Source organism: Malus domestica, chromosome 06, assembly GCF_042453785.1.
Source record: "Malus domestica chromosome 06, GDT2T_hap1".
Lineage (NCBI taxonomy): Eukaryota > Viridiplantae > Streptophyta > Magnoliopsida > Rosales > Rosaceae > Malus > Malus domestica.
Window position 1 is genome coordinate 30,270,853 of NC_091666.1, and position 12,272 is coordinate 30,283,124.

Below are 12,272 nucleotides of genomic sequence, written 5' to 3' on the forward strand. Positions count from 1 at the left end.
TTGAAACTAGAATATTTGTTTGCTTTTCTTAATAAAACAAAAAATAAAGAGGAAAACTAATGAAAATGACTTGAAAACTTTGAGTTTTAACGATAATGACAAAATAAAGGGTAAAGTGAATAATATCAATATTAACTTTTTAGTGTAAAAATATGATTTTTCGTTAAAATAAAAAGTATCGGGAGCTTTTCGTTAAAGTTCAAAAAAAAGAAAAAAAAAGAACAAATGCTTGAAACTTGAAAGAACATGTCACATAATCCAAATGGACATGAACTGCTTGAAACTAGAATCTTTGTTTGCATCATGGGGCATGTCACACACACGTGTTGTAATGCCACTAAACATCTGACCAAAAACCATCTCTCTTTCGAAACCAATACCACGAGTTACTTATCAATTCAGAATCAACCAATTATAAGTTTCAAATACAAACTTACGATTTAATTGTAATGTAATATGTTTATTTGATTGTTAAGTGATGACATGATAAATATAAGCCCACATTCATTTTTTATGTTGTGGAACTTTGCATAGGGGGTCTAACGGTGGCTTAGGATTTTTACCACCTACAAAAGTAGGGATAACAACACTTAAATCCTTACAAGAGTATAAGGTAACTGTAGTATAGTCGGCTCTAGCAAGATCGTTCTCCACATGGATTGAATGAATAACTTATGTCAATACCAAATCTTAATTAATTATTTAAAAACAAAGTTTGGAAGAGGTTGATTTTATGACCTAAAATATTAAAAACTAATTTAATTAAAAACAATTAAATAAATTGGCAAAGTAAAGGAAACAAAAGAAAATAGTTTTGAAAATCAATTTGAGCATTAGGGTTCCGCCATCACCTTAACAATCTTACGCAGTTCTTCCAATCACTTTTGAATTACCCATGCATATTTTGAAGGTTAGGTTTTCCTAAAGTATATCCTACTTGGAACCTCCAACATAAAATGTATATCTAACATGCAATCCGTCTGTGGTGTTCAGATCGAATGTGAACATGCAAGACTCATTAAGTTTTGTGAAAACCTTTTGAAAAAAACCATGCAACCCTTAAGACGTGTCGTCCATCCTAAGAAGTTACACATACTAACCACAAGAAACCTTAGTTAATTAGTTAATTCCAAGGACAACCTCCGCCAAAATTGCATCAAATTACTTTTTAAAATATCTTAATGGTAGCCAATCACTAAGACAAATAGATAGTTTTAACCGGTGATTAACAATTCAAAACTTGCATGCGTAATATCATAAGTAAATTGAAAAGAAACTACATATTCTTGCTAAGGCTCGTGGCTTCATCCTAGCAAACGAAATTAGTTATGAACAATCATAAAACAAAATAATATTAAAAGCATGGATAGAAAACACCTTGAAAATAAACTTGAATTGTCAAAAACTCTCTAAACTGAATTCTCCAAAGTAGCACCTTCTCTCTAAAGTAATGCGTTCGTCTCCCTAATGGCTAAATAGCCTTATTTATACTACTAGAAAATAAAACCCTACCTATAAAAGGTATTAGATAAAACTAGGAAACATAATAAAATAATAAACTATCAAATAAAAGGTTTCCTACTTAAATTGAAATTCAGACTTCATAGAAGATCCAACTTTTGACCAAACAAATCAACTCCGATTTGGTCCCAAAAGGTCTATTTTAAAGCTTGAGATGTCCCTAACAAATCCTCAGAAGTAATCTTCTCAAAATATGCCATCTTGACATTCAAAATACCCAAAACATCCAAAAATGTCAATCTGGGAAAGCTGCGCTCTAGGCCTTTATTTCATTGCCACGGCCAAACGCCTTGGTAGAAAAATCTGAAACTTTGATACGAATAAGTCTACAGACTCACAAACATCCTCGAATTGGAATTACTCCAAAATTCATCAATTTGATCATGTTTTGCCCCAGAGGAAGTCGAAAGTCCTACATTAATAATATAAACCAAAGTATCAAAATTCTCACAAAATAACTAATAAATTATAACTAAGAATAGGGTAAAATATATAGTATAATATCGACTCATTAGTGGCTCGCTTGCTACATATTGTCGTCAAACCGAGGAGAGAGAGAAAAAAGAAGGTGGTCACCAGTATTAATAGGAGGGTGGGGATGGTGTTTAATTATTTATACCTATCCAACAAGAAAATTTGTAATTAAACCTTTTTTATTTGTTTTTAATCCACATGTGGCAAAGTTGGAATCCACGTCATTACTTAACGGTTAATTTATCAGATTTTCTTATGGATGTATGACATTGCAACTAAATCGTAAGTTTGTTTATGAGATTGCAATGTTTTAAAGATGATATATCGGTTGTAATTGCCCTCAAACTTGAGAGTGCCAAATATAATTTACCCTATGAAATATAACAAACCAACACCTTAAGGGTAGTTTACGAATAAAATTGAGGTTCCACTATAAAACTAATTGGCAATATTGAGAGTAACTCAACCTCTTATAAGCTCTTGAAAGGTCTTTTTTTCTCGATGTAAGATGGATACTCAACACAACCTGTCACGTGTGTCAAATTTTCAAGCATATCATATGGACAACACAAAAGAAGTGACGCGAAGTGTGGCCGTTAAGCATCACACGAGAGACAACCTACTCTAATAATACTATAAAAAAAGTTAAGATTATACCATAAAACCAATTGATTTTATAATGCAACCCCAACAACTTTTTTTCAGTTTATAAATGCCTCTTCGTCCTAATTTATAGATGCATATAAGAAGCGAATTAGGAAAACAACAAAATACTTAAAAGAAAAAATTTATTTGATCTCTGCACCAGCTTAAAAACTCCTTTAATAAAATTCCAACTTTGCCTTGAAATAATTTTTTTTTTAACAATTAGAACAAGCCACCATCGTATAAAACACATTGGAGGTTTCACGTTGCCCAGCAAACCAGGAGACCCTTCCTTTTTTTCTTTTTTTTTTGGCGAACACAATCGAAACTCTGATGAATCCAATAGATGCTCTGCTTTCTTTCTTGTTTTTTATGCCAACTTGGATTCGATCAATCAATCAAGAAAGAGGCATGTATGAATTGATGTTGACGGTTCTTCTCGAGGTTATGAGAAGGAGAAATTTTTAATTGTGACGGGAATATAAGTGGTATACCACGTGTTTTAATAAAAGTCGTGGAAAATTTTATTTTTTAAGTTATTAACTTTTTAGCACACATATCTCACATTTTGTATAATGATATGTAATGTTTCATCTCATGTACCGGTCACACTAAAAAATATTTCTTACAAAAACATTGTTAACCTTTTTCTATAAAATTAAAAAAATTAAAGAAAACAAATAAAGCAATAAACCCACAAGAACTCATCACCCCGACAACCACCCCTCGCCCCAATCGCCTACCGTTTCAACCTTAATCGCCGACCCTTTTCGCTCCCAATCGCTGGCCTCTATATTCACCAAACCATCATCGTCATCTTCTTCTTTTGGGTCAAATCAAAAACCCAGTTTAGGCTCCCACAACCCACCGGTACTAGGTCGTCTTCTTTGTCGTCAACCTCATCCTCCTTACCATACTGGTTATGGGTTTGTTTGTATTGAATTGGCGGAAGAGAGGATTGTGGGTTCTGGGTTTTTTGGGTTGAATTAGCGGCAGAGACAGAGACTATTTGGGAGGACGTCTTAGGATTGTGGGTTCTTTTACAGGTTGGGAGATTGAGGACTGTGATAAGTGATTGGATTGATAGGGTTGATTAGGACGATAAGGATCATGAGTTTCCACGGGGTTTAAGGGCTTCTTTTGAAGGATTGCAGGAGATTAGGGGAAGGAATGCAGGGAGATTGGGGATGATGAGGTTCAACATTGGGTTTTTTTTATTTTATAGTTTTTTAATTTTTATGCAAAGTAATAGTGTAAAGTTTTAAAGTTAAGTGGAGGATAAGTGTCACAAAACTAAAGAAAAGACACTTTTACTGTAGTGATGGTCTTCCTTATCCTCATTAGCCGTTTGTGGTGGGTTGGGGTGACACTTTTACTGTGTGTAAGTGTCTGTGGTTCGTATCCCCGCTCACTGCTTTGTTTTCTGTAGTGATGGTCTTCCTTGTCCTCATTAGCCGTTTGTGGTGGGTTGGGGTGACACTTTTACTGTGTGTAAGTGTCTGTGGTTTGTATCCCCGCTCACTGCTTTGTTTTCTGTAGTGATGGTCTTCCTTGTCCTCATTAGCCGTTTGTGGTGGGTTGGGGTGACACTTTTACTGTGTGTAAGTGTCTGTGGTTTGTATCCCCGCTCACTGCTTTGCTTTGTGTTTAGTTTCGTTGTGTTTGCCTCGGAGTAGGCTTTCTTGTTTCTGTTTGGCTTCTTAGCCTTGGGTTGTTCAAAAAAAAAAAAAAGAAGACACATAGAAGACACATAATTCGGGACAACAAACTTGAGGCCTGGTTATTAGGTGTTGAGAGAAAAACACTATCTTTATTTTCTTTTTCCTATTTATTAGGGAACTTTAACGAAAAACTTCCGGTACTGTTCAATTTAATGAAAAATCACATTTTTACACTAAAAAGTCAATCCTAGTACTATTCATTTTACCATTTATTTTGTTTATCGTTAAAACTCAAAGTTTTCAAGCCATTTTCGTTAGTTTTCCTTATTTATTAAGGGCAAATTTATAAGTTGGGTTGAAAAAAATGTTAAGTTGGTTGTAAAGATAAGACAAATGGGCCTAAAAAAATTTCAATACTGAAAATGTCTTAAAATCTTTAAAATATTGATAAAACAAAGTATGCGATAGAATATTCCAGCTTACAAAGTTCATATATCACATTCGAAACAGCTAGTCATAGACCCAAATGGGACCAAGTCTGCAAAGCTTGCCTTATTTGTGCTTTTTTATTTGGTTCATGTGATCTACATAAAACAATAACCAAACCATTTCCTCCAAATTTATAGACACAACATGTGACATATAGTGCATGTATAAAGTTCCACCAATTCGAATAAATAGAATACTTATGTTAAAGCTAGTCCGGTTAAGATCTAAGTGGTGAGAGCAGATAGATAAATGCATTAGAATTAGATTAGGTCAAAGATCCGTTCCATGCAACTAAAAGTAAAAGAATACTTCAGTTATACACGTACGCTTTTCATGTTTCTCTTAGCTAGCAGAGTCTTTGCATGCATGATGCACTTTGTGTTGTGACTTGTGAGTCGTGACTAATTTGTAGGGGAGTACAGAGATTCGATTACAAACCCTACTCTCTTTCCCTATGTACATATTCGTTGCAGCTTTGAGAGGTTTGAAAGGCATGCAGGTACCTGATATCTCTGCATTCGTTAATCATTTGTGGCATGTGCCGATTAAACCTATTTTCCAGCATACAATGCAGATTATGAGCAGAGTTTTTCAACTTTTAATAAAGTCCTAAAAACGTGGCAATTTGGATTTATTGGACCACCCGATCATGATAAATATAAAGTAGAGATGAAGTGATGGCTTATAGGTAGCTAGCTAGTGCTTTCCTGCTTGTTCATCGGCTGTTTACAATAAGGACCCGGCTTCTCTATCCTTCCACTTCTCATACATTCTTATCACCTCCTATTTTATGCGGTCACAGTTAAACCACGTAAATATTTTATATTGATTTTTTTATAAAGATAATAAGATAAAAAACAATAGTAATATAAAATGTTGATGTACCTTAACCGTGACCACACAAATAGGAGGGGATGCGAATGTATGGGAAGTGGGAGGCTAGAGAAACCAAGTCCTTACAATAGAGCTTTTTTATGCATATGAGATTCCACAGATGATTACTTAAAAGATGCACAAGTTTATTATTACTATATATAGCCACAATACACTTCTTTTTCGACCAAGGATTTTTGTACTTATGAATTCGTACCTAAATGCCGACGCAGTTGTAGCTATTACATTGACAAAGTTATTGTTCTCTACTAGAATTTAAGTAAATCGATTACAAATGAGTACTCATTAGATTGAGTTCTCATTAATACGAAATCTCATTAAAAATGCACCGAAAGGGATATAAATCAATGGAGAAGAATCAAGAAATATTACTAAAGAAAGAAAAATTATATCCTGAAAACAAATCTTCTTTGGAGAGCAAATGCTGTAATGGACTCTTCTTTCTCAATGCCAATGATTTTGTTGTTGAAAGGGAAGTGACGTTCAAGTAGACAAATAAAGCAACTTTTTACATCATTCAAAAGAGCAATTATTTACATGTTGTGGGGATAGCAATTCAAACCCATCCAACAGCTATTTTCCAAAGAGGGGAGCTTTAGGGTTTGGGAACAAAAAATTGACAAGATCAGAGATTGAAAGGCAAGCCCATTTGCCCATATCACCATACCCTTTTGCTTTTTCGGCTTCCTCTCTCGAAAAAGAGTTGCAGTCGTCTGTTCTTCCTCTTTGGTCATTGTTACCTGGGTAATACAGGACAAGTTCCCATAGGCCATCACAAATTTCCTATCTTTTACCTACTTTTTTACCCACCTTGATTGGGTTGCAAAATCTCAGAGAAATAAGACAACTACTATGTGTTCGATTTCAACAGTGCAATAGTTTATTCGCACGTGCACAAAGGAACCAAGAGAAGTAGACGAGGCTTGCATTTTTGCTTCCTAAGATCAACAGTAATTTTTACGTGTAAAAATCTTCCAATCATCTAGATACATCACATGATAAATGTCATAATGATGAAGGTATATATCTTCGACTGCATGTAAGAATCTCAACTTAGAGTAATTTTTGTAGTCACCACGTGACCAAATATTTCCCGGATATTCACACCCAAGGTTTCTTCTACCTATACTTTATCCTGGACATGTTGCGTTCTTGTTGTGTTCCACACGAATGGTATTTTTTATATAATGTAGTTAATTGCATTTTTTTTAAATACATGCAGATACGTTATTGATGATTGATATCGTTGATAATTCAACTTTACAGTTATCGATTCATTATCATATATATCATCAAGAATGCAATTAAACTTAACGTAAAATTTTTATATGTATATATATTGGTCAATCTTAATAAGGGAGATATATATCCTTATTTAAACTATGGGACTAAGGTAATGTGTAAGGTTTTTCTGAAAAAATTGAAGGAAGAGGACCACATACCAAAACGGTGAACACTGACTCTGGCAAAGACAGTAGAACCTTATACAGCCACTGAACACTTATCGACTTGTCCTGATGTGAATGACTCTGTCTTCACGTTTGATTTAATTAGATTTTGCCCATGGAATCTTCAAATCATCAAAAATTTCACTCAACTGGTATTTCAGAACTAATTAACAAAAAATAAATTAGATTATCAATTAGTGAAAATGAAGATTAAAGATATACAATAATACAATAATAAAGTCTACAAATGATCAAATTGAAAAGGGTAGTGATCATCCAGAGTAGGGTCCAATAAATAAGAGCTATATAGATTAAGGTCATTGCCAATCATCATCGCCTCCCACATGTCGCTAAAACCAACCCCACTTTTAGTGCCAATATTATTGTCCTTGATGTTCATTATCTCATCATCAAATCCATCAATGGCAGCTGCAACTTCATCATCACCAAATATATTAGAATTGGAATCAGAATTGGGAAGTGGCTGCAACTCGGAGTTTGAGTTTGACGAGGGCGTGCAGGAGTTCTTTTTTGCTCGTTCTAAGTCGGGATAAGTCTTGGCTTTGGTCTTTCCCTTCTTTGAATTGACACCAAGCTTCTTGCTCAAATGAGTGTTCCAATGGTTCTTGACTTGGTTGTCAGTTCTTCCAGGAACACGTCCCGCAATCAAGGACCATCTAATTAGACAAAACAATAATCATCTAAGATCAATATCAAGTTGGAAAATACAAATAGAATCAATTACAATTTCCAAACAAAAAGAGAACCGGTGGAACAATAAGCAGATAATAAAGAGGCACTAAATTGTAATTGACGCACAACTTATCTTCTGTTTAGTATCTCCAATTCAATTGGTAAGTAAAGTTTCTTTTTTCTTTTTTTTTCCACCCCACCCACACCAGGCCTCGAACCTGGGACCAAATCTACCCCACCCCTTACCCACACCCTCACCACTAGGGCATTCCTAGTGGCTTTTCTTTCTTTTTGGTTTTGATTTGGGTAAATTGGCATAATTGCAAAGAAGCATATGTATGCACACATCATTGTCCCCAGTAAAAACTAGAGTGGTGCATTAGGGCAAGTGTGCAACTGTAGTTGTCTAGTATTAAATACAATGTACTAGCCTCACCAGAGAAATAATGGTTGAAAATAATTGCAGTGGACACTGCACGGTATTATTTGTTGGGACTTGGGGTTGGGATCCACAATGAAAAGCCAAGAAAGATGGAATAATTAACAGTGATTGCTGAAAAATCTTTCTACAATTATAGCAAAAATTTTGCAGAAAAATTTAAGACACAGGAGCAAGTTAATCACGCAGAAATCATAGACTCTCACCAACCTACCACAGAAGAAAGGTACCTTAATTTGTACGTATTTTTTGTTTCCACTTGAACCTCAATTACGTAGTTCAATTCTACCGACAAACCTACTGTGCTTACCGGTAGGCTCATTTGGTTTGAAAAATCTCCGACATTAATTTGTTTCCTAAATTATTCTGAAGGAGGAGGTTATGGAGGAACCTGTTGCCAAGGAGTTTATGGAGTCGAATGATGAGGTCATCTTCTTCCTCAGAGAAGTCACCTCTCTTCACGTTGGGACTTAGATAGTTCATCCACCTTAATCTGCAACTTTTGCCGCACCTCTTCAATCCTAACATGCAATGTTTGTGTTATGAACTTAATCAAGCAAATGATTATAATCATGTGGTAAATGTAATTACCTGTGACTTTATTGACACGATTCCATTTGCCTTTGCCATGCTCCCTGATATAATCCATTAGAATTCTGTCTTCCTCCACTGTCCAAAGACCTTTCTTATACTCATTCCCCCCACCTTCCATTCTTGCAGATGTTGTGAAGCAGGAAAGTGGAGAGAGAGAGAGAGACAGACAGACAGACAGAGAGAGAGCTCTTTTGTTGGAAGTCTACTGAATGTGGTGGTCTTTCTGATGGAAATGTATAAATATTCTTGCAGATGTTGTGAAGCAGGAAAGGGGAGAGAGAGAGAGAGAGCTCTTTTGTTGGAAGTCTACTGAATGTGGTGGCCTTTCTGATGGAAATGTATAAATAGTGCTTGTGAATATATGTATAATATGGGCAAAATTAAGCTAGTAGTGCTGAGACCTGGGAGAGAGTGTGTGAACATGTGTGATAGAATTAGTGAGTGCGTGGCTATCCAATTTCACCATCTCTCTATATCTGCAGCCATCGGCAATACTTTTGCTTGGCAGTACTATACTGTCATATACATGTACGGATATACATTTTCATACAAATTTATAAAGTGATCAAAGATACTTAGACTCTTAAAATAGTGATTTTTTCTACTATGCAGTTAACTGTACTTTTTATAATGTGAATATGTCTTTAATATTATTGATATTTTTGATAAATTTTAGAGATGTGACTACAATACTTTAGAACATTGAATACACGGCCACTTAGATTCTTAGATTTAATCTAACGATTGTCAAAAAACTTAAAAATCCAGTGGATGGAATATCCCCAAATATTGTAGATTTATACAAACTTATAGTTGTTAATATGTCGTCGATACATTATTTGTATTTATTGTAGAAAGATTGAATATGTTATATATATATATGTGTGTGTGTGTGTGTGTGTGTGTGTTTGTGTGTATTCTGTATAGACAGCAAGGAGGCAGATTGTCTGCCCTCTGTTTAGGTGTCATTCTCATCTTTTCCTATTTTGTGCGATCACCGTTAAACTACGTCAATATTTTATATTAATTTTATTATAGAGATAATAAGACAAAAAATAATAAGAATATAAAATGTTGACATGGTTTAATCGTAACCGTACAAATAAAAATGAATGAGAATGGCATTCAAACAGGAAGTAGACAATCTGCCTCCGGACAGCAGAAGGCTATGGCTTCTGTAGCAGACGGCCATTAACACATCATCATATCGATTGGATGCCATCATTGTCAGCGCCAAACTCCTCAGTCTCTCTCTCTTTATATCTTGCTGGCGGTGCATCTGCCATCTACACATGGAGGTAGAAGAAGCTCCAATATTTTGGATGAAGTCAATTAATGAAGTTTTGGACACTTCTTGGGTCTTGGAATGAAGATCAATAAAAAGTTTAAATGAGTTGGGTGCCTAAATTCATAATTTCAGTTTGACAATGTGAGGGTGCAAATGATCAAATTTCTAAGCTTTCCAATCATCAACCAAATGACAAGAAACCTTTATATTAGTAAGATATCCCAATTCATCATTAAGGAAAAGAAAAAAAAAATTAACCTTCCCTATGCAATAATGACAAAGCTTTTTACCTATGTATTATCCTTGTAAAGTGTTATTCATACACCTATTTTTACTTTGCACACAACATTGTTAATATTTGGCCATTGATCTTCTTCAATTTATCGGTAATAAAAAATTGAGAGTGATGTATGAGAAGTGAAAACGGATGTGTGGACAGCACTACCCATTATCATATTCTAATGGTACTTAAAATATCTTAAAAGTGATTATTCAAATGTTTTTTAAGGTATAATTTCAAATGTTTTTAAAGGTATAATCAAATTATCAGACACGTCTTAGTTAATGATATTTTCCTTTCAGACGCTAGAAAGAGTTTTCAAACTCAGATTTCCATGTTTTATTTCTCGTGAAAATCATGATAAAGATTGGCGTGTTTTTATGGCAGAAACACAAGGACAAAGCATATTTAAGAACAAAAATAAAAGAAAATTAATGAAAATAACTTGAAAACTTTTAATTTTAACTGACAAAATAAAAGGTAAAGTGAGCAGTACCATGATTGACTGTTTAATGTAAAAATATGGTTTTTCGTTAAATTAAACAGTATCGGAAACTTTTCATTAAAGTTCTCCAAAAATAAAGATTCAAACTTTGCCTCAGAAATGAAAACAATGCACATGTACGAAAGATATATGTAGCTATATATGTTCATACATGAAAAAACCAATAGGACACACATGCATCACCAAAAAAGGATGACCTCAAGTCAACAATGTTCTTCACTTGCAAGGGCCAAGGAGAGAGGGAAACATCTATCGTATCCAGTCTTATCTTTACTTTGTAAAAATACTGTTTTCACGACTTGAACATATGACACATTATTAATGAGTCTACTGTTCTTTGCTGATCAAATCCATCGTATAGAGTCTCTTTCCATCGATTGAAAAAATTGGGAAAAAAATCTTTATATATCTTCATTTGGCTTATGTTCGCATACATAAATTGGTGAAACATTTTCGTTTGTTTATTTGTCACACTTTCACCATTTTGGTCATTTTTTTTTGTTTCATGGCACCTATATATATATATATATATATATATATATATATATATTCATTCGCGTGAATGTTTAAATTGTACACACAAATCTGGATTCATGCATGACCTGTAAATCATGGCGAAAGAAATTGAATAAGAATTTCAAATTTTGAGGCAGACGACGGACTACAAAACTTCTAAATCATTGGATTCTTTATTTTTATTTTTATTTTGTTTTTGCTTTTCCAACCTAGAATTTCCCGGAGAGAGAGAGAGAGTAGGGCTTCACTGTCTTTGAATTCGGGGCTAGTCCAGTAGTAGGGATCAGGATCCTCTCCTGAGCTAAGGATGAGGATCCTCCTCATTAATTGGTGTGGGTCATTGGATGAAAATCCAACGGCTATAAACATGGGGTCTCTTTAAAGTTATAATAATTGTAGCCGTTGGATTTTCATCCAACGGCCCACATCCCTTGATGAGGAGGATCCTCATCCTTAGCTCAGGAGAGGATCCTGGTCCCAGTAGTAGTACGTATTCACAGATTGAGCTAAACTAAATTTACCGCTACATGATAGGAAAATGGCGACAATTTGATATATATATATATATATATATATATATATATATATATGAAACTATATAATTTATATTAATCGAATAATTCAGAGCACGTATAGGATTCCATAAAAGAGATATCTTCGGATCCTTTCATTATAATTTACCAAATCAGGAGATTCGTACCATTGAAATTTGATCAAGCTGTTACAAACAGTGGTCAATTTTAAAGTTATAATAACTTTAGCTGTTGGATCAATTTTCAATGGTACGGATTATCTGATTTAATGTATTAGGAAGAAGCAATTCGG

At 34.4% G+C, this 12,272-nt stretch overlaps 1 protein-coding gene and 1 long non-coding RNA gene across 3 annotated transcripts; one reads left to right on the forward strand and one right to left on the reverse strand.

The window, feature by feature from the left end:
* Nucleotides 1-7,299: 7,299 nt before the first annotated feature.
* LOC103437719 (transcription factor WER-like) lies at nucleotides 7,300-9,288 on the reverse strand. 2 transcript variants are annotated; one of them, XM_008376216.4, is made up of 3 exons: nucleotides 8,856-9,288; nucleotides 8,656-8,785; nucleotides 7,300-7,809 (listed from the first exon to the last, which is right to left on the reverse strand). In XM_008376216.4, exons 1-3 carry the CDS (start codon nucleotides 8,974-8,976, stop codon nucleotides 7,374-7,376), a joined length of 687 nt encoding a protein of 228 aa, XP_008374438.1. In that variant the 5' UTR covers nucleotides 8,977-9,288; the 3' UTR covers nucleotides 7,300-7,373. The 2 variants fall into 2 exon arrangements, with proteins under 2 accessions (XP_008374438.1, XP_008374439.1); XM_008376217.4 differs by having other exon boundaries at nucleotides 8,656-8,777; nucleotides 8,856-8,995.
* On the forward strand, nucleotides 8,355-9,305 carry LOC139197121 (uncharacterized). Its single transcript, XR_011582248.1, has 3 exons — nucleotides 8,355-8,490; nucleotides 8,637-8,841; nucleotides 8,985-9,305. It is a non-coding gene; the product is annotated as an uncharacterized lncRNA (long non-coding RNA).
* The last annotated feature ends 2,967 nt before the right edge of the window (nucleotides 9,306-12,272 follow it).

Coding starts and splice junctions, on each gene's coding strand:
- LOC103437719 (XM_008376216.4), bottom strand. CDS start 8,976: ATGGAAGGTGGGGGGAATGAGTATAAGAAAGGTCTTTGGACAGTGGAG. Junction 8,786..8,855: donor TCGTGTCAATAAAGTCACAG/GTAATTACATTT, acceptor ATTGCATGTTAG/GATTGAAGAGGTGCGGCAAA. Junction 7,810..8,655: donor CATAAACTCCTTGGCAACAG/GTTCCTCCATAA, acceptor TTGTCTAATTAG/ATGGTCCTTGATTGCGGGAC.